The sequence below is a fragment of the Oreochromis niloticus genome, linkage group LG6 (genome assembly GCF_001858045.2).
Source record: "Oreochromis niloticus isolate F11D_XX linkage group LG6, O_niloticus_UMD_NMBU, whole genome shotgun sequence".
Classification (NCBI taxonomy): Eukaryota; Metazoa; Chordata; class Actinopteri; order Cichliformes; family Cichlidae; genus Oreochromis; species Oreochromis niloticus.
Window position 1 is genome coordinate 41,157,363 of NC_031971.2, and position 22,846 is coordinate 41,180,208.

General features: G+C 42.9%; 1 protein-coding gene across 5 annotated transcripts in view; it reads left to right on the plus strand.

The window, feature by feature from the left end:
* LOC100691218 (NACHT, LRR and PYD domains-containing protein 12) overlaps positions 1–21,726 on the plus strand; it is a 38,816-nt gene extending 17,090 nt beyond the window's left edge. For all 5 annotated transcript variants that reach the window (XM_019360533.2, XM_019360531.2, XM_019360534.2 and 2 more), the window contains 3 exons: positions 3,876–4,049; positions 5,788–5,834; positions 20,217–21,726. In XM_019360533.2, coding sequence (XP_019216078.1) covers positions 3,876–4,049; positions 5,788–5,834; positions 20,217–20,746 — 751 coding nt within the window. In that variant the 3' untranslated portion in view covers positions 20,747–21,726. The remainder of the gene's footprint in view (positions 1–3,875; positions 4,050–5,787; positions 5,835–20,216) is intronic.
* Positions 21,727–22,846: the final 1,120 nt, after the last annotated feature.

Below are 22,846 nucleotides of genomic sequence, written 5' to 3' on the forward strand. Positions count from 1 at the left end.
GGGCTATCACTTCAGCTCTCTGGGCTGACTGCTATCCCTCAATCCTTCCTGCCTCTATTACCTGGTACTCTTGTCCTACTCTGCGAACTACAGCATACCCTGCTTTAAGTCCCTCTTCATCTCTGTGGCAGCATCCATCTGTGAACCACTCCTCTGCTCCTGCTATGGGTTCCGCTTTTAGATCCTCTCTCACTTTCTCTTCAACCTGGGCTCTCTTCACGCAATCATGTGGTTCCCCTGACCCCATTAAATCTGCCATGTTAATCCCTTCATGTGTGAATGTCAGGTTAGGTGCATCTAGAACTTTGCTCAACCTCTGTTGTTTCAGTGGGGTCATTGTGAACGCCTGTGAGTTCACATAAGCCACTACACTGTGTGTGGTGAGCACTTTCAGTGGGTGTTCCCTTACTATGTGTGCTGTTTTCTGGATGATTTTTGCGACCCCTGCTGCATGTCGTGTGCATGTTGGGTGTCTTGCTTCTATTGGGCCCAGTTTTATGCTAACATACATGAGCACATCTCTACTCCCCCCTTTTTTCTGAAACAATACACCATTTACAATGTCATTTGTTTCAGAAACATCCAGGTAGAATGGTTCATCGTAATTTGGCGTGGCCAAGTCAGTGGCCCTCGACAAATCCTGCTTCAATGAAATGAACGCGGACTCTGTGGCCGGCGTCCAAGACAACTCAGCCCTCAGGTTTCGAGCGCCGACTTTCTTAATCAGGTCCCTTAAAGGGGCGGTTTTACCTGCGTAGTTCGGAATGAACTGTCTGCTGTAACCTGTCAAACCTAGAAAAGAAAGTAATTCTTTCACAGTTCGTGGTTTGGGATGTGTGAGAATTTGGTCTCTGTGTGTGTTCATTAACCCCATGGATTTGTGTGCAATCACCCGGCCCAGAAAAGTTACCTCCGGTCGGACCAGCTGCAGTTTTTCTTTACTGACCTTGAAGCCGCATTCTGCCAGTCGATTCAACACTGCGAGTGAGGCTGCCGTACACGCCGCCACGGAAGGAGCTGCAATTAGGAGGTCATCAACATACTGGATTAGTGTGCAGCCCTCAGGCAGTTGACATGGTGACAGGGCTTCTTTCAGCACCTGATTGAAAATGCCTGGGGACAGTGCAAAGCCCTGTGGCAACCGTGTGTATCTGAACTGTCTGCCTCTGTATGTAAATGAAAAAATGTCTCTGAGTGACTCGTGCAGTGGAAGACAAAAGAAGGCATTAGCCAAATCAATACAAGTGAACCATTTCTGGTCCCATGTAATTGCAGTGAGAGCTGTGTATGGGTTAGGCACAGGAACAGTTTCAGTGCGTAGTATGGCATTAATAGCTCTCAAATCATGTGCCATTCTGTATTTCCCCGTGCCCTGTTTTTCAACTGGTAAAATAGGTGTGTTCCAGTATGAGTGTGATGGTTCTAACACCCCTACCTGCAACAACCCTTCAATGGTTTCTGCAATACCTGCATCAGCCTCTGGTTTGTGCCTGTACTGTGGTTTATTGATGGGTGCATCCGACTTCAGCTCGAAAAGAACAGGTGAACAGGAAGCTAAACCCACATCAGTTGGCCCTCTGGACCACAACGTGTCAGGCAGTTTGGGGAGTTCAGCCACCGCGTCTGGATGATCTGTTTTCTCTCTGCCATGTGTTCTGGAAATTTCTTTATGTTCTAAAATCACAGCATCGTTAGACCAACAAAGTATACGATAGATTTTACATTTAGGAGCATACCAAACATTTGGAATTTGCGTACCTTGCCACCAAGAGTTGTCCAGCGCCCGCTTGACCATTGGCCCTAGTTCTCGTGCCTCATGACCAACATGGACCGCCAAAGTAATGTGAGGGGCTGAATCCTCTCCCACATTGTACCAGGGCAATTGTTCATCCGTTAATTTGACAGCCGCGGCGACACCTTCTGGTCCAATGTAAATATTGTGTGTTTTTACATTCCAAGTTTCTCCCTCTAGATCACTCTCAAATTGTTCCCTATAGGTGTCGTCTTCTTCCTTATCATAAAAAAGCGTGACGTGGTAAGGATCTCTAGGCTCAGAGTAGACGGCCAAGCTCATTATCCAGGGTCTCCATTGCTGGTATGTTCTCAGAATGCCTTCCTCCACCAGCCGTCCCCAGTATATTTCTGCTGTGGACTGCTCAGAGTCTCTGACCAGATATTGAGTCTTTGAAGGCGATCCCAGGCACGGGAATTCTTTTCCTCCTGGCAGAGAGACCGTCAGGCCATCTGCCGAACACATAATAGTTGCTCCCAGTTTCACAAGCAGATCCCTGCCCATGAGATTTACAGGCACCTGTGGTGACACCACATATCGGTGTTTCAAAGTCTGTTTTCCCAGCTGCGTCAAAGCTGGATCAGTCAGTGGCAGAGTCATCGGAATCCCGGAGAAACCCACAACACTGACTGTGCTATTTGAAAGCGTTGCACAGTTAGGTGTGTCTCTCAGTGTAGAATAGGTTGCTCCAGTGTCCACCAGGAAGGGTAGTTCTGTACCTTCCACGGTCATCGACAGCATGGGTTCTGCCGCACCCACACTGTTCGGTCTCTCCGGGCGGCGTCAGTATTGCTCCCCGTCCCAGCCCCAGTCAGCGACTGGATACTGGGCGACAGGCACTGCACTGGGATTCGGAGCTTGGTGCGCCCCCCTGTACGCAGCTCTTCCTCTGATGTTTCCGCGTGCCTGGGGTTGATTAGCCAAAAAGTAATTAATTGAAAAGTAATCAAAGTAATTAAAAGTTTAATTGTTCCATACAATTACTAACCTTGCCATGTCCTCCTGAACTGTCCGTTTGGGGTCTGGGCTTGTCCATCTCATAAGACTGCTCTGCATTTTGTTGCACTGGGGTATGAGGTTGCTTTGTGCTAACCTGGTGATGAGATCTTGTGCCGCACAGTGATACACAGGTATCACTAAACTTAGCAAATATTAACTGGAATCCAGCTTGCTATGACGAAAAGTTGTAAGTTGAAAAAATGTTTAAATTTTACCACAACTTCACCAAATGTAGCTAATAAGAACTTAACTTATGTCCAGTCCGGTGGAATAGCAAAGAAAGATGATGAAAAATAATTATGTACCTGCGGTTTAGAGGGGCAGCTGAACTTGAAGCATTATTATTTTTAGCCGGGGAAAGAGTGAAAGACGGCAGCTTGGTCAGCACTAGTGTGGGGCTCTATTTTTCTGTTTCATTTTTAGCTAGCATCATTTTAACTCCATAATTTGGGCTAAATAAATAAAACTGAATCATATTGAATGAAAAATAGTTTAAAAATGTTTAAGAGTTTAAATAATAAACATATTACCTTAGAGTCCACTCTTGGATTTAATAAGCATGTTAAAGATTTGTGCCATATACTGAAATACTACACAACTACATATTAGGAAGTCAGTTACAGCTGATGCATCTAAGACACTTGTATTCCATATCTTCTCTTGTGATGTTTAAACATTGATTTTGAGAAGTCAGACTTGTGAGCATTGTAATAATTGTTTCTTCATTTTTATACAATCTGTATATTTTATCCTGTCTTCCTTCTCTCACCCCAACCTGTCGCAGCAGATGGCCCCGCCCCTCCCTGAGCCTGCTGGAGGTTTCTTCCTGTTAAAAGGGAGTTTTTCCTTCCCACTGTCGCCAAAGTGCTTGCTCATAGGGGGTCATATGATTGTTGGGTTTTTCCCTGTATGTATTATTGTAGGGTCTACCTAACAGCATAAAGCGCCTTGAGGCGACTATTGTTGTGATTTGGTGCTATATAAATAAAATTGAATTGAATTGTATATTTGTGTTGTTTTCCAGTTGTTATGTGCCAGTGTGTAAGTAAGTGAATTACACATAATTCCTTGTGTTTGTCTCTAGGTTGTCAGGCTGTCTAATCACAGAGGAAGGTTGCACTTCCTTGTCCTCTACTCTGAGGTCCCACCCCTCACACTTGAGAGAGCTAGACCTTAGCTACAATCATCCAGGAGACTCAGGAATTAAGCTTTTGTCTGCTGTACTGGAGGAGCCAAGCTGCAGACTGGACACTCTCAGGTGTGACCCACAGATGACATTGATTCGTGCTAGACAGATAACCAGCTATAATATAGATGAAAAGGAGCGTTGAACCCCCAGTTTGCTTCATCTATAAACAGATCGGGCAACACAAAGGAGTATTTTACACAAAGATTTGCCAAAATCAGATGTGCTACATTACCCAAAGTATTCGCTTGTCTCCCTTCACACACACATAACATTGTCTCTCTTCCACAGCATGTCTTTATCATGTCTTCCTTCTCTCACCCCAACCGGTCGCATCAGATGGCCCCGCCCCTCCCTGAGCCTGGTTCTGTCGGAGGTTTCTTCCTGTTAAAAGGGAGTTTTTCCTTCCCACTGTCACCAAAGTCCTTGCTCATAGGGGGTCATATGATTGTTGGGTTTTTCTCTGTATCTACTGTACAAATATAAATCGCCTTAAGGCGACTGCTGTTGTGATTTGGCGTTATAGAAATAAAATTGAAATTGAATTGAATTGAACATAACAGTTTCAATTCTCTTGGAAAGGTTTTCCACAAGTGTGTTTTGACCATTTTTCTAGAAGTGCATTTGTGAGATCAGACACTGGTGTTGGCCCATAGTCTCTGCTCTAATTTCTCCCAAAGATGTTCTTTCAGGTTGAGGTCAGGACTCTATATGCAGGCCAGTCGAGTTCCACACCAAACTCGCTCATACACGTCTTTGTGGACCTTGGTTTGTGCACTGGTGTTCAATCATGTGGGAACTGAAAGGAGCCATGCCCAAACTACCTCTGTGATCAGCCTTAGCCTGAAAAACTCAGAGGCACTTTCATTTGTTATCACCTATTGTCCACCTGGGTCTTAATTTTAACCATTAGACAAGAAATTACTCATAATTGTCTGACAAATGTAACATTATCTACAGCTACTTTCAGTACCTTTGATATTTTTCACCAGTTGATCTCTCTGAGTTAACTTCAGTAATTTACTTTCTCTGCTTGCTGCACACCTTTCCATGACCAGAGGTGGGAAATAATGAAGTAAAAGTACTTCGTTACTGTACTTAACTGGAATATTCAGGTATTTTTACTTTACTTGAGTATTTATTTTTCTGGCAGCTTTTACTTTTACTCACTAAGTTTTAACAAAAATATCTGAAGGTTTTGCTCCTTACATTTTCAAAACAGGCTCATTACTTTTGGTTTGACGCACTTTATTATTTCACGTCACTGCGAGCCTTCAGACATCAAACTAATCTGAGCCTAAACAGGACCACATGTTTGAGTATTAATCACCAGAGAATGTGGCATAAAAAGAGATGAAAGAGCCAAAACTGTGTGCTATAGTCAGTGGTAAAAGTGTTTTCTACTAAATTAGTTAGTAACTGCTTTTTCATACTTCATCACACAAGCACTGCACATGATGTTGTAAACACTGCAGGGAGGACAAAGGTGACCTGTCCCATTTTAAGGTGGAGTGATGGCAAAGCAGCTGGTTAAACGTATTGCACTCAGACATTCTCATAGAGGCTAATCTGTAAGTGCTGCTCAGCCTGCACCTGCTCAACATGATCTGCATTCCCCTCTCCATCATTTCCAGAAATGGGAAGAGTGTTCAAAAGCCTCTCCTGGGTGGGATGTGCTATAGCTGTTATTGGACATTAAGCAAAAGACTCCACAACTGTTGCCTGTGGGAGTGGAAACAGTAGCAATATACTTTTTAGCTTCATGATGAGTTTTTCTGAGTGTTTTTAATGATTTTGTTTCTTCATTCAGGCTGGAACATTGTGGAAAGCAGAGACTGAAACCCAGACTGAAGAAGTGTGAGTGTTTGTTCACTTTGATAATGCTGAAAAAAAACTGTCAGTTCATCTGTCCATCTTCTTCTTCTTCTGGGGTGTGAATGCAGCGGTCAGCAGCCTAAGCAGAGGAGTCCAGACGTCCCTCTCTACCTCCTAATCAGGCCCCATCTTATCTTAATGACCTTGTAGTACCATATCACCCTATTAGAGCACTTCGCTCTCACACTGCAGGCCTACTTGTTGTTCCTAGAGTATTTAAAAGTAGAATGGGAGGCAGAGCCTTCAGTTTTCAGTAAGGGCGTAGATTTGGTTTTGGCATTGGTGGGGACGGATGATTCAACCACCGAACCCTGCCCTGTTTCTTTTTTTTTCCTTTTTGTCTTTGCTTCTTAATAAAAAAAGGAGAAATATACTTTATGCTATTCTACATGCTTTTAAACCATTTAAAATTACAATTCATAGTTTTATATGTGAATTATATAATGTTAAATTACTATTAAACAAATGACTACATAAGTATTTTAGACTTTAGTTTACTTCAGCCATATTCCATATAAATCAGGTATCATACAAAAATAAAAATAGCTTCAAATACGGTCATTACAATAAAAGAATATGACTTTAAGGACTTAACAACATTACTTCAGTTATAGTACACCAACATCTCTGATACATTAGCACTAAGTGAACACTGAATGACCTGCTGGTTTTTGTCCATAAAACTACTCATCTAAGATTACCACAAAGTAAAAGATCTCTCAGCAAAATTATGCAACATTTTAGGCACTATTGCCCCGATCAAATCAGTGAGCTGTTTATTCTAAACATGAACTACTGTTACAGCAACAGAAATGGACTACTGGTGTCCCACACAACAACTCAATGTCCACTATGTGAAGGAGCCAAACACATGCCTTCTCCTCTCGTTAACTGAGATAAACTGCTGGCATATTTGTTTTACATCTACACTGTCCAGTCTCTCCTGGTGGACATGGCAACATGTTATTCATGGTTACATACGATCTTAGACTGAAGTGGGACAAAGCCTAGCACATACTTGCCAACCTGGAGACCTCAGAATTAGGGAGACATCCAAAAGGGCTGTTGGGGGGGGGGTTATACACACACACATATGTATATATAGATATAGATATAGATATCTACATATGTGTGTGTGTGTGTGTGTGTGTGTGTGTATGTGTATACAAAAAACTTGAATTTTACAATGTTTATTTATCGGATAAAATAAGTTAAATGTCACTGTTATTATTGTCTGACTGGAAACAGGCCGGGGGTGTCCAAATTCAGAGGCTTGAAAGTGTACTCCAACTACAATGGGATCACATTTCTCAGCCTCCCCAGGAAGGTCTGTCCCAGGGTGCAGGAAAAGAGAATTCATCACCTTGAGGCAACTGTTTGTGTGATTTGGCGCCATTTAAAAAATTGAATTAAATCCATTAGTAAAACTTTGGATTCAAGCTTTGGCACTGAGATTCCAGCTTCTCTTCCCACCCAAATTGCACTGTGCGCAGAATTCTTCATGGTGTCCCTTCACTTTCACTTCTCATGTGCTTTCACAAGCATTATCTAGCATCCGCCCTCGACACAATCATTCGAGACCGCTCTCTAAGCCGACTCACGGTTCCAACTACGTCTAAACAGCTTATCATCTCCCATGAAGTTCAGTGGACTAGCACTCTGCTCTCTGATGATTTTGGGGGTTATTGTTATAGAAGACGACTTTCCTTTAATCAGTCTTTCAATTCATCAACCCTTCCCAAGCTTCTGCTGTCACTTCTGTTCATTTCAGAAATAAGCACAGTAGTTATCACTACCTTATCTGAAGTAATTAACTAGCTAAGCAGCCCCTCTCCATCTTCTACTCAAAGACAAGCTCAGGCAAGCTTTACGAACCGTCAAGTCTTACCTCAAATCTCTAAATCCAGCATACTTCTCTGTCAGAGCTTCAGTTCAAAGTCGAGCCATGTCGCTACCTGATCGGGGGTTCCCCTCATTCATCCATTAAGATTTCCGTTGTTCGCAAGTTTCTTTGATCTCTTCTCCTGCCAATTCTTCCTAATTATCCGAGCTGATCCACTCCACTCCATGGAATCCTCGGCTACATTATTGAGAGCTGCTCGCCTCACCCTGGTCGACAGGACTCAGTAGCTCAGTACCGACATCTGAACCAAAGAGTAAAACAGTGAAATGTGGATTATTAAATATTAGGTCTCTCTCCTCCAAGTCTCTGTTAGTACATGACTTAATAATTGATCAACAAATCGATTTACTCTGCCTTACAGAAACCTGGTTGCAGCAGGATGAGTATGTTAGTTTAAATGAATCAACACCCCCGAGTCATTCTAACTACCAGAAACCTCGAAGCACAGGCCGAGGGGGCGGTGTGGCAGGAATTTTTCACACCAGCCTATTAATCAACGAAAGACCCAGACAGACTTTTAATTCATTTGAAAGCCTGATGCTTAGCCTCGTCCACCCCAGCTGTAAAACTCAGAAACCAGTCTTACTTGTTATCATCTATCGTCCACCTGGGCCTTACACAGAGTTTCTCTCTGATTTCTCAGACTTTTTATCTGATTTAGTGCTCAGCTCAGATAAAATAATTATTGTGGGTGATTTTAACATCCATGTAGATGCTAAAAATGACAGCCTCAACATGGCATTTAATCTGTTATTAGACTCAATTGGCTTCTCTCAAACTGTAAAAGAACCCACCCACCACTTTAATCACACTCTAGATCTTGTTTTAACATATGGCATAGAAACTGAACATTTAACAGTGTTTCCTGAAAACCCTCTGCTGTCTGATCATTTCCTGATAACATTTACATTTACAATAATTGATTACACAGCAGTGGGGAGTAGACTTTATCACAGTAGATGTCTTTCTGAAAGTGCTGTAACTTTTAAGATTCAAACTTTCCTTTTTGCTAAAGCATATAGTTAGGGCTGGACCAGGTGACCCTGAATCCTCCCTTAGTTATGCTGCAATAGACGTAGGCTGCCGGGGATTCCCATGATGCATTGAGTTTTTCCTTTCCAGTCACCTTTCTCACTCACTATGTGTCAATAGACCTCTCTGCATTGAATCGTACTTGTTATTAATCTCTGTCTCTCTTCCACAGCATGTTTTTATCCTGTCTTCCTTCTCTCACCCCAACCGGTCGCAACAGATGGCCCCGCCCCTGTTGTTGTGATTTGGCGCTACAGTGGCTTGCAAAAGTATTCGACCCCCTTGAACTTTCCCACATTTTGTCACATTACAGCCACAAACACGAATCAATTTTATTGGAATTCCACGTGAAACGCCAACACAAAGTGGTGTACACGTGAGAAGTGGAACGAAAATCATACATGATTCCAAACATTTTTTACAAATAAATAACTGCAAAGTGGGGTGTGCGTAATTATTCAGCCCCCTTTGGTCTGAGTGCAGTCAGTTGCCCATAGACATTGCCTGATGAGTGCTAATGACTAAACAGAGTGCACCTGTGTGTAATCTAATGTCAGTACAAATACAGCTGCCCTGTGACGGCCTCAGAGGTTGGACATGAGAGTACATGGGCCGGAGGTGTGCAGGTGGATGGAGGAGAGAGGAAGAATGGCAGCGGCGTCTGCTGGCAAAATTGGTTGGAGCAATGCCAAAAATTCAAACCTGGTTGTCAGTCCACCTTTGGCGGCAGTTGAGCACGACTGTTCCGTGAGTGGGTCAGCTGTGGGCAGCTGGGAAGACTATGTTGATTTAGACGAAGAGGAGGAAATGCCTCTGGAGCAAGTGTAAGGTGAGCAGAGGAGGGAAAAGCATAAAAGAGGTGGGAGCAGTAGTGGTAGGGATGATTCTTTAGAAGCTAGAGAGAGAACAAGAATGTTTGTTGTTCTCAGATTCAATGAAAGAACACAAGTCAAAAAAACTGAGTCAGTTGAACTTCGCAGTAAAGTGGGAGATATAGTTTCTGCTAAGGTACTCTCAGATCGAAATCTTTTTGTGCAATGTGTAAATGAAGAGCAGCTCAACAAGGCTTTGAACTTAAAACAATTGGGGGAGTTTAAAGTAGAAAATGCTGGGCAAGTGGGTGCACAGACGGGAGGTGGATGCAAGGGGGTAATTTCTGGGATGCCCATTAGTGTGAAAATGGATGATCTGAAAAGCAAAATCAAAGGAGGACATGTGATTTCTGTGGTCAGAATGAAAGCAACAAAAGAAGGAATTAAGGTAGATAGTGAAAGTATCCTGATACACTTTGAAGAAGGGAATCTGCCAAGGAAAGTGTTTTTGGGTTTCATCAGTTATCCAGTAAGAGCCTATGTTCCAAAACTTCTGAGGTGCTTTAACTGTCAAAGGTTTGGACACCTAGTGAAAAACTGTAAGGAAAAGAGGAGATGTGCTTGGTGTGGTGGAGATCACGAATATGGGGAATGTGGAGATGGAGTTCAACCAAAGTGTTGTAGTTGTGGTGGGAGTCACAGTGTTGCGTATGCTGGATGTGAGAGAATGAAACAAGAAAATCATATTCAAAAAGTGAGGGTGGAGAAGAAGATCTCCTATGCTGAAGCAGTGAGGGTGATGAGAGTGAGTGACCAGGTCAACGTCAACCCAGGACAGGGTGCATCTCAGGATCAAGGAGTTACCCGGATCAACACGAATACTATGGTTATTGATAAGATGGCGTTGGTTACATTCATTGCAGGAGTGGTAAACACCACAGCTGATGTGAGATCTAAGCAAGAGAAAATTCGGCTCATTGTTAAGGCGGCGATTAACCACTTGGGGTTAGTAGGACTGACATGGGAAGAAGTGAGGGACAACCTCAATTATCAGTCAAGTCAGGAAACATGATGTTCTTTTATGTAATCATGGTACTTATTCTTCAATGGAATGCAAGGAGTCTGTTGGTCAATGGCCAAGAGTTGAAGCATTTCATCAAACTACTTGATGTAAAACCGGATGTCATTTGTGTACAGGAATCTTGGCTTAAATCTTCTTTGGATTTTGTGTTGTATGGGTACAAGATAATGAGAAATGACAGGGACTGTGGTGGAGGGGGAGGGTGTGCAACGTTTGTCAAACAAGACCTTCCATATAGACTCCTGGGTAAAGGCAATGATTTGGAGTATATTGCTATTGAGGTTTGGGACAAGAATGAACCAAATGTTATTGTGAATTTCTACAATCCTTGCGCCAGATTGGAGCTGCCGCGTCTTCGTTCGATTGAAGGAAGTGACTGTAGAGTTATTTGGTGCGGGGATTTTAATGCCCATAGCAGAGTGTGGGGAGGCACACACACAGATAAAAATGGTAAGGTAATTTAGGAATTGATGGATACATGCAATTTGGTGTGCCTGAATGATGGTAGGGGGACCAGATGTAATGTTGTTAATGGAACGGAGTCAGTTTTGGATTTAACTCTGGTCTCAACTGTCCTTGCAGGAATAAGTAAATGGACCGTCAGAACAGACTCTACCGTAGGAAGTGACCATTATCCTGTTTTCTGTGATGTTGGAGGGAAGATACAGGTGTCTCTAAGAGAGGTGAATAAGAAGTGGAGTTTTCATAGGGCTGACTGGACAAAATTCCAAAAATTATGTGAGGAAACGATTGACAAGGTTGATGAGTCTGGTAGCATTGATCAAATGAATAACCAGTTTATTGAAGTAATTATGGTAGCCGCCAAGGCCTCAATCCCGACCAGTAAAGGCATGGCAAGTAGGACTTTGGTGCCATGGTGGACAGAGGAATGTCGAATTGCTGTAAAGGAAAGAAACAAGGCGTTTAAATTTCTCCAAAGAACCCTTAACATGCAAGCTCTGATTGCATACAGAAAAACAGTGGCAGTGGTCAGGAGAACAGTGAGACAAGCTAAGCGGAGCAGTTGGAGGTTGTTCTGTTCTAAAATAGGAAGAACCACTCCAGTGGGGGAGGTTTGGGGCATGGTCAGAAGAATGGGAAGTGACCGGCGGGAATGGGATTACCCAGTTCTATCTTCAGGCCAACAGAACTTTGTAACAGCTCAGGAAAAAGTGGAGGTTATGGTGAAAACTTTTGCTAAGATTCATAGCTCTGATAACATATCAGTGTCAGGAAAAGACAGAATGTGCCAAACTAAAACACGGTATTCGGAGGGTCTAGTAAGAAAGGCGCACATAGACAGTAGTTTGGATGTGGTGTTTTCTCGGGAGGAAATGGTGAGAGCACTTCAAAAAACAAAGCCCACAGCCCCGGGAAAGGATCAAATTTGTTATTTAATGTTGAAGCACCTTGGTACGAAAGCGCTTAATAAACTGCTGTATTTGGTTAACACAGTTTGGCTTAAGGGTGAGCTCCCAAGTATTTGAAAGGAGGCTGTTATTGTGCCAATAAGAAAACCCGGGAAGGATCCATCTAAACCAGATAGCTACAGACCAATCGCTCTTACATCAAATGTGTGCAAGTTAATGGAACGTATGATAATGGCAAGACTGTCCTTTGAGCTGGAAAGAAAAGGGGCTTTAGCCAATTACCAAAGTGGTTTCAGGACAGCTCGGAACACAACTGATGCTATTATTAGACTTGAGAATGTTGTTAGGAAAGCGCAGGCCAATAAAGAGTCTGTTTTGGCAGTGTTTTTTGACATAGGAAAGGCATATGATATGTTGTGGAGGGATGGGCTTTTAATCAAGTTGCATAAGTTGGGTATTGGTGGCAGGACATTCAATTGGATCCAAGACTTTTTATCTGGTAGGAAGATCCAAGTGCGAATTGGGTCTACGATTTCTAGTCAGTGCACGGTTGAGAGTGGAACGCCACAGGGCAGTGCGATTAGTCCCCTGCTTTTTGTTATAATGATCAGTGATGTTCCTGAGGGTATTGGGAGGTCTTTGTTCACTAATGATGATGTGTTATGGAAAAAAGGAAGAAATATTGAGCACCTAGTGGGCAAGGTTCAGGAGGCTGTAAATATGGTGGTTGAGTGGGGATTTGACTGGGGATTCAGGTTTTAGGTGGAAAAAACAAAAATGATGTTCTTTACCAAAAGAAAAGTGAGTGAGACTTTGACATTGAAATTGTATGACAAGGAAATTGGGAAAGTGAGCTCTTTTAAGTACTTAGGTGTTGTGTTTGATTCAAGACTGACATGGAGGGAGCATATTGACCGGATTGAAACCAAATGCAAAAAAGTTGTTAATGTTATGAGGTGTGTAGCTAGGAGGGGTTGGGGAGCAAGCTCTTCTGCTTTGAAAAGACTTTACCAGGCATTAATTAGATCGGTCTTCGATTATGGGTGTGTGGCATATGGTTCAGCAGCTCCTTCTGTGTTGAGACGTTTGGATGTTCTGCAATCGGAAGCCCTTAGAGTGTGTTGTGGAGCTTTTAAAACGTCCCCAGTCAGTGCCCTACAGGTGGAGATGGGAGAAATGCCCCTAGATCTTAGGAGGAAGCAAGTATCTGTGAATTACTGGGTTCATCTTGGTGGTCATGGTGACGCACATGCCACAAAGGAGGCACTTTTGGAGTGCTGGGAGTATGGAAGGAGTCAGAAGGATCATTTTGGAAAGGTGGGAATCAGTGGGCTAAGGAGTGTCATGTGTATGAACTTAAAATATGTCCTGCAGTAGTGTTCCCTGTGGTTCCTCCATGGTTATTGGAGACCCCTCCTGTGGACTGGTACTTGCTGGATCTGAAGAGAAAATTGAAAGGAAAAGTCGATCTTGTTTTAGCATTTCATTTTCACATCTTGAATGAATACCCTGAGTGTATTCTTGTGTTCACGGATGGTGCTAAAAGTCCAGATACTGGAATTACAGGGTTTGGAATAGCAGTTCCATCCAAAAATATTGAAATAAGCAGACGCACTTCGGATGGACTGGCAGTGTACACGGTTGAAATGGTAGCAATTTTGGTAGCATTGAAATGGGTAGAGTGTTCAAAAATCAGGCAGGTGGTAGTATGTTCTGACTCGGCAGCTGTTCTTTCAAGTCTAAAATCATTTTGTAAGTAAGTAAGTAAGTAAAATTTTATTTATATAGCACATTTCTAGATAAAAGATCACAAAGTGCTTCACAAGGTATAAAACAAAAACAGTCAAAAGTTAACAAAATGCAATTCTAAAAAGATGTGTTTTTAGCTGTTTTTTAAAAGTAATCACTGAGTCTGCAGATATTAAGTTCTGAGGAAGAGAGTTCCACAGTCTGGCGGCCACAGTGGCAAAAGCTCTGTCACCCTTGGTTTTCAGCCTTGTATGCTGAATAACAAGTAGGCCCTGATCACAAGACCTCAGGGACCTACTAGGGCTGTAAAAGTTCAATGATGTAGGCTGGTGCTTGTCCTTGAAGAGCTTTAAATGTCAGAACCAGTATCTTAAAATGGACTCTGAATTCAACGGGGAGCCAGTGCAGCTGTATAAGCAATGGTGTTACATGAGAGTACTTAGATGTTCTCGTCAGAAGCCTTGCTGCAGCATTTTGGACAATCTGCAGGCGCTCCAGGGAGTTGTTGTTTAGACATGTAAACAGTGAATTACAGTAGTCCAATCGTGATGAAATGAATGCATGAATAACAATCTCCAGTTCAGTATGAGATACTATGGGGCTCAGTTTAGAAATGTTTCTTAAATGATAGAAGCAGGACCGAGCCAGAGATTTGATGTGGACATCCAGGGTAAGAGCAGAATCAAAGGTTACCCCTAGGTTCCTGATAGACGATTTCACAAATGTTGAGAGAGGACCAAGAGCATTCATTATGTTAGGTACATGTCTGTCCGGAGCACATACAAGGACTTCAGTCTTTTCTTCATTAAGTTGGAGGAAGTTGTCAGCCATCCAACCTTTGATAGTTTCTAAGCACACATTTAGAATCTGCAGCTTAGAAACATCTTCAGGTTTAAAAGACATATATAGCTGGATGTCGTCTGCGTAGCAGTGGTAGCAAATGTCCTCAAAAGGGCTCAAAACATGCTGGAGAGGAAGTAGATATATTAAAAACAATAAGGGCCCCAACACAGAACCTTGTGGCACACCATAGGACGGGGACGTGGAAGATGACCTGAACTTAGAGACCGCCACAGAAAAGTATCGTTCATAGAGATACGAGGAGAACCACTCTAAGGCAGACCCAGATACACCAACCCAGTATTTCAGCCTTTCAAGCAAAATGTAATGGTCAACGGTGTCAAAGGCTGACGTGAGGTCCAACATTAGGAGCACAGAACACTTTCCTGCATCGTTTTGCATCAGAATGTCACTGGAAACTCTAAGAAGGGCTGTTTCAGTAGAATGAGCTCTATGAAAGCCAGACTGGAATTTGTCAAAGAGATTATGTTTGTCTAAAACTGCTGTAAGCTGCTTAGCCACAACCTTCTCTAATATCTCAGCAATTAACGGTATTTTTGAGATTGGTCTGTTGCTAGTGAGAGATGGGTCCAGCATAGGCTTTTTTAACAGGGGGTGTATAACAGCAGTTTTAAAATAAGCAGGGACTTTACCAGATCCCAGTGAGGTGTTAACTATGGTGAACACACAGGGACCAATAGAGTGAAAGACATTTTTGAATAACAATGCGGGTATAATGTCGAGTGAACAGGAGGATGCTTTTGTTGCATTAACTATTTTTTCCAGCTCTGATAGTGAGACGGGTAAAAAGCTTTCTAAAATGACAGGCCGAGCTGGCGTAGGAACTGACAATGCAGATGCTGATGGGGACAATTTTTTCCTTACATTACTAATTTTTTCTAGAAAGAAAGAAAGAAATGTTTCACAGTCTTCATTAGAAGAAATAATGGCAGTAGGTGGAGCAGGAGTAATAATATCAGTAATAGTGTCAAATAACACCTTAGTATTACCTCTGCTCTTTGCAACCAGATGAGAAAAATAAGCAGCCCTCGCATCTCTAATTGCATTGTTAAAAGAGGCTAAAAGATCCTTTAAGTAAAGGTGATGAACATTTAAATGAGTTTTCCTCCATAAGCGCTCAGCTTTACGACAATCACGTTTTATGGAGCGGATGTTGTCATTTAGCCAGGGTAAGGACTTAGAAACAGAAACTGGTCTCATTTTAACCGGACAGATTTCATCTAAGATCGAAAAACAATGGTTATTAAATAGATCTGTTAAGAAATCAACGCCGTTTTGCGGGGATAGAGTTAAATTAAAAGCATCCGAGAAATTATCTGCTTTGGAGGAATTTATGATGCGCGAGATAATTGTCCAGTGAACAGGAGACAAAGGCTCACGAAAAGACATGTTAAAAAGAATACAGTGATGATCAGAGATAAAAATGTCCTCAGAACAAATAGAATCAATATTCAAACCCAAAGTAAAAACAAGGTCCAGTGTGTGTCCTTTGTTATGTGTGGGGCCTGACACATGCTGGGTAAAATGAAAAGAATCCATAATGTTGATAAAACCTCTGGCAAAGAGGTCAGAGTCATCATCAACATGCATATAAAAATCCCCAACTAAAAGCAGTCTGGACAACCTCATAGTAGAGGACAGGAAGTCACTAAACTCCAATAAAAACAAGCTATTTGGGCCGGGTGGACGATACACCACAGCACAATAAAAAGGATCCTTACTTCCGATTTTAATCAGCTGTAGTTCAAACGAAAGAAAGTGTCCAACTGTCACTGAGCGGCAGGAGAAACGGCCCTGAAATGCCACAGCGAGACCTCCTCCACGACCAGATCCCCGAGGCTGGCTGATGACGGAATAGCCGTTCGGGCACAGTTCAATACAGTATGCTGTTTACTATTCTGGAGACTATAAGCAGAATAAGGTGTTGTGGTGGCAATATTCACTTTCTTTGGGTGCCAGCTCATGTAGGAATCAGTGGAAATGAAAAGGTGGATAGGTTGGCAAAAGGAGCGTTGACTAACAATAGGACTGAGATGGAAATTAAAAGCAGCAGATCTGAAGCAAAAGGTATTGTTTGGAGGTAGATTGCTAAGAAGTGGCAGAAGCGGTGGGATTCAGTTAGTAAGGGCAGGCAATTGTATCATCTTAAGAAGGAGGTGGCAGGGTGTAGGTTGTATAGGGGTAATAGGAGAGAAGAGGTGGTCATTACCAGGCTTAGATTGGGACATTGTGCATTCAATAAAACACTACAGATGATAGGAGAACATGAGACGGGGCTTTGTGGAGTGTGCCAGGAGGAGGAGGAGACGGTAGAGCATGTAATACTGCGGTGCAAGGGTTATGGTGTGGAGAGGAGAGTTCTGCAGAATAGACTGAAGGAGCGGGGAATTGGGGACTTTACTCTGAAGAGTGTGTTGGAGGGTAGTAGGGCACAGGTGAGGGAACTGATGGGGTTTCTGAAGGATATAGGTGTTTATGAAAGAGTGTAGGTTTTTTTGTTTGTTTTTTTTGTTTTTGTTTTGTTGTTTGGATACAGACTGTAAGCTCACTGTCTGACCCATACTTCGGAACAGTAGGAGGCGGTAATGCTCCTTTACGTTGGTTGCCAACCGCCGTTAAACACAAAGAAGAAGAAGAAGGCCTCAGAGGTTGTCTAAGAGAATATTGGGAGCAACAACACCATGAAGTCCAAAGAACACAGCAGACAGGTCAGGGATAAAGTTACTGAGAAATTTAAAGGAGGCTTAGGCTACAAAAAGATTTCCCAAGCCTTGAACATCCCACGGAGCACTGTTCAAGCCATCATTCAGAAATGGAAGGAGTATGGCACGACTGTAAACCTACCAAGACAAGGCCGTCCACCTAAACTCACAGGCCGAACAAGGAGAGCGCTGATCAGAAATGCAGCCAAGAGGCCCATGGTGACTCTGGACGAGCTGCAGAGATCTACAGCTCAGGTGGGGGAATCTGTCCATAGGACAACTATTAGTCGTGCACTGCACAAAGTTGGCCTTTATGGAAGAGTGGCAAGAAGAAAGCCATTGTTAACAGAAAACCATAAGAAGTCCCGTTTGCAGTTTGCCACAAGCCATGTGGGGGACACAGCAAACATGTGGAAGAAGGTGCTCTGGTCAGATGAGACCAAAATGCAAAACGCTATGTGTGGCGGAAAACTAACACTGCACATCACTCTGAACACACCATCCCCACTGTCACATATGGTGGTGGCAGCATCATGCTCTGGGGGTGCTTCTCTTCAGCAGGGACAGGGAAGCTGGTCAGAGTTGATGGGAAGATGGATGGAGCCAAATACAGGGCAATCTTGGAAGAAAACCTCTTGGAGTCTGCAAAAGACTTGAGACTGGGGCGGAGGTTCACCTTCCAGCAGGACAACGACTCTAAACATAAAGCCAGGGCAACAATGGAACGGTTTAAAACAAAACATATCCATGTGTTAGAATGGCCCAGTCAAAGTCCAGATCTAAATCCAATCGAGAATCTGTGGCAAGATCTGAAAACTGCTGTTCACAAACGCTGTCCATCTAATCTGACTGAGCTGGAGCTGTTTTGCAAAGAAGAATGGGCAAGGATTTCAGTCTGTAGATGTGCAAAGCTGGTAGAGACATACCCTAAAAGACTGGCAACTGTAACTGCAGCAAAAGGTGGTTCTACAAAGTATTGACTCAGGGGGCTGAATAATTACGCACACCCCACTTTGCAGTTATTTATTTGTAAAAGATGTTTGGAATCATGTATGATTTTCGTTCCACTTCTCACGTGTACACCACTTTGTATTGGTCTTTCACCTGGAATTCCAATAAAATTGATTCATGTTTGTGGCTGTAATGTGACAAAATGTGGAAAAGTTCAAGGGGGCCGAATACTTTTGCAAGCCACTGTATATAAATAAAATTTAATTGGATCCATTAGTAAAACTTTGGATTCAGGAGGAACAATGTGGATTTTAAGCCTGTTTGTAGAACGCTGGACCAAATCTTTATCCTCTGTGTTTGGGAGCCATTCAGTCCCTGTGATACACACCAGAACTTGGTGTGCATCACTGGAAATAAGTCAGACTCATTTTCACTGGGATTCTGTCCTTTGGCACCGATGCTGTTCATAATTTCTATGGGCAGAATTTCCTGTTAACTACACGGTCAGGTGGTGGCCCCCAGCTCAAACTGGAGCGGTTCACAGCTGAGTGTGAAGTGGCAAACATACGAATCAGCACTGCTCATCACAGATGAGCTGCTGCTCCAGGTTTCACTTGAAGCTTGCTCTATAACCAAATTAATCCAAGTCTGTAGGTGTCCAACAAAACAAAACCACAAATTCAATTTCAATAAAACTTAAAGGATACCTTAAATTAAATTAAACATTCATTGTCAGGTGAATGGTGGCACAGGAGGCTGTACCTGCATGAGCTCTGCTTCACCTTCATAATTCCAGCAGCTGAGCTGGAACGTTTTGTTTTTCGTTTTTTGACAAACTCCTAAAATAAACGGAGCTTTGATTGATCATTTATTTCAAGCATATGCGTACATATATACAAGATAGAGCATATATAAAGGAAGGAAAAAATTGTCTTCAAGTATATCAGGTGCTCGAAAAGGAGTGGGAAGAAGTAATACTTATATACCTTACACATATTCATAGCTCAGTCATGTAGTTGTGCAGCTTCTTCCAGAGTGTATGTAATATGTTTTATAACAGTGATAACTGTTCAAATCATATTAGACATATCTATACGGAAAACACCTCTTATAGCTTAATGGTCTTCTCATCCCTATACAGCATGAAAACCATATCTTTATACATTGATTTAATGTATTATAATGTAATGTATTGTATTGATTTTATTGCATCTTTTCCATTAGTACCTACGACTCGGTATTTTAGGTCGGCGGGGTTCCAAGCGAGCCGAGCAGGTACTAAAATGTGAAGTCATCACACTGCGTGCCACTGATTGGCTCGTCAATAATATCACTCAATGAGTCATGAGAGTTTCTCGTTCACGAAAATAAAACCACAATATCTGAAACCTGACAACAAGGGAAATGGCCCCAAAAAACAACGCTGTGATCAACGAGTCTGACGAAGCCACAGCCCAAGCAGTAAATATACTCGCTTTGACGTCTACCTTTGTTGTAGCGTTCGTGTCGCAATTATGTCACGGGACGTGCAGACGCATCGCTATGACAACAAGCACTTACACTGGGTTGTAATGGAAACCTATGTGTGTTTCGACGGCAAAAAAAGAAGATGTATACTTTATAATAGATTTTATTTCCACAAATGCAAATACAGTAATCAAAAGCCTCATTTTAAACACTACTATAATGATAATCTTACATAAAAATTGATCAGTGGATCACTTAATAAAAAGGCTATAAAAACAATTACTATTTGCACTAATTACAAATTATTTGAATGAATGTAACTTTTTATATTGCTCCCCCTGGGATATGTTAATTATGTTCCATATTGTATGCACTCTCTGTATACTGTTGCTCAATAAAGTTTTTGTACTACTGCTGTGTTTTTTCTCTCCATCAGATTTCTGTGAGCTCACACTGGACACAAACACGGTGAACAGGAATGTCGTGGTGTATTACAACACGGTGATGAAAGGGCTGAGGCTGAAGCAACCATACCATGATCATCCAGAGAGGTTTGACTGCTGTCAGCTGCTGTGTACAAATGGTCTGACTGGTCGCTGTTACTGGGAGGTCGAGTGGAGAGGAGGGGCTTATGTAGCAGTGAGTTACAAAGGAATCCGAAGGAGAGGAAAGGGTGCTGAATGCTGGTTTGGATGGAATAATCAGTCGTGGAGTATCTTCTGCTCTCCTGTTGATGGTTACTCTGTCTGGCACGACAGGAGAAGAACTGTGCTCTCCTCAGTCCCCTTCTCCTTCATCTTTAATAGAATAGCAGTATACTTGGACTGGCCTGCAGGCACTCTGTCCTTCTACAAAGTAACCTCTGACTCACTGTTCCACCTCCACACCTTCACCACCACATTCACCGAGCCGGTGTATCCTGGATTTGGGTTCTGGCTTGCCGGTTCCACAGTGTCTCTGTGTTAACTGTGGAAAAAAATCTCCTCGTTTCCCCAAACCGGAGATGTTTGACCTGTGGCGGCTGTATAGACAGATTTCCATGAGCAGTTTGTACATGTTTGTATCACATGTATTTTATATAGATAGAGTGATATGAGCAGCCTTACAGGTACATGCATGCCTTTAGACAGTGATTGAAACCAGAGTACAGACAGAACGTGCCCTGGTGTCAGACTACATTTTCTATTTGTATTTACTTCAGGGGTGGGTAACCTCCTGGTAGAACCCTAACACCTGGTCATCAAATCTGCTTTTTAAAAATATATATTTTTAAACTCCTCAGATCCCTTTGGTGGTTAACCTTGAACATTTTGTATGAAAGCCAAAAGCAGCACATACTATCTGTAAAAAAAAAAAAAAAATTAATGTAAAGCTAGTTACTTTATCCTTATTAAACACATCAAGCTATGTGTAACTGGATATGAATCTAAATATATTTTTCAAATAAATACAAGTCATCAGTGAGGCTGCAACTTTAACTCTGAAAACAGAAGCTGTGAGATGGACCTTTAAAAAGGTCAATCCTCACAAAGCTCCAGGACCGGACGGCATCCCAGGCCGACTACTCAGAGTGTGTGCAGACGAGCTGGCAGAGGTGTTCACCAACATCTTCAACCTCTCCCTGAGGCAGTCAGTGGTCCCCACATCCCTCAAAGCATCCACCATCATTCCCGTTCCCAAAAAATCAGTGGTCTCCTGTCTGAATGACTACCGTCCTGTTGCACTGACATCCGTCATCATGAAGTGCCTGGAGCGGCTGGTCAAAAGTCACATCTGCTCCTCCCTCCCTGACACACTGGACCCTCTTCAGTTCGCCTATCGGATAAGAGGATGCCATCGCCCTGGCAACGCACACCACCCTCACTCACCTGGAAAAAGGGAATACATATGCAAGGATGCTCTTCATCGACTACAGCTCGGCATTTAACACCATCATCCCCTCAAAACTTGCCACGAAGCTCGTCGACCTTGGGCTGGGAACACCAATCTGCAGATGGATTCTAAACTTCCTCACAAACAGGCCCCAGGTGGTGAAAGTTGATAAGCACACCTCCTCATCACTCACCCTAAACACAGGTACGCCACAGGGTTGTGTGCTTAGCCCCCTCCTACAGGGAGTGCAGAATTATTAGGCAAATGAGTATTTTGTCCACATCATCCTCTTCATGCATGTTGTCTTACTCCAAGCTGTATAGGCTCGAAAGCCTACTACCAATTAAGCATATTAGGTGATGTGCATCTCTGTAATGAGAAGGGGTGTGGTCTAATGACATCAACACCCTATATCAGGTGTGCATAATTATTAGGCAACTTCCTTTCCTTTGGCAAAATGGGTCAAAAGAAGGACTTGACAGGCTCAGAAAAGTCAGAAATAGTGAGATATCTTGCAGAGGGATGCAGCAGTCTTAAAATTGCAAAGCTTCTGAAGCGTGATCATCGAACAATCAAGCGTTTCATTCAAAATAGTCAACAGGGTCGCAAGAAGCGTGTGGAAAAACCAAGGCGCAAAATAACTGCCCATGAACTGAGAAAAGTCAAGCGTGCAGCTGCCAAGATGCCACTTGCCACCAGTTTGGCCATATTTCAGAGCTGCAACATCACTGGAGTGCCCAAAAGCACAAGGTGTGCAATACTCAGAGACATGGCCAAGGTAAGAAAGGCTGAAAGACGACCACCACTGAACAAGACACACAAGCTGAAACGTCAAGACTGGGCCAAGAAATATCTCAAGACTGATTTTTCTAAGGTTTTATGGACTGATGAAATGAGAGTGAGTCTTGATGGGCCAGATGGATGGGCCAATGGCTGGATTGGTAAAGGGCAGAGAGCTCCAGTCCCACTCAGACGCCAGCAAGGTGGAGGTGGAGTACTGGTTTGGGCTGGTATCATCAAAGATGAGCTTGTGGGGCCTTTTCAGGTTGAGGATGGAGTCAAGCTCAACTCCCAGTCCTACTGCCAGTTTCTGGAAGACACCTTCTTCAAGCAGTGGTACAGGAAGAAGTCTGCATCCTTCAAGAAAAACATGATTTTCATGCAGGACAATGCTCCATCACACGCGTCCAAGCA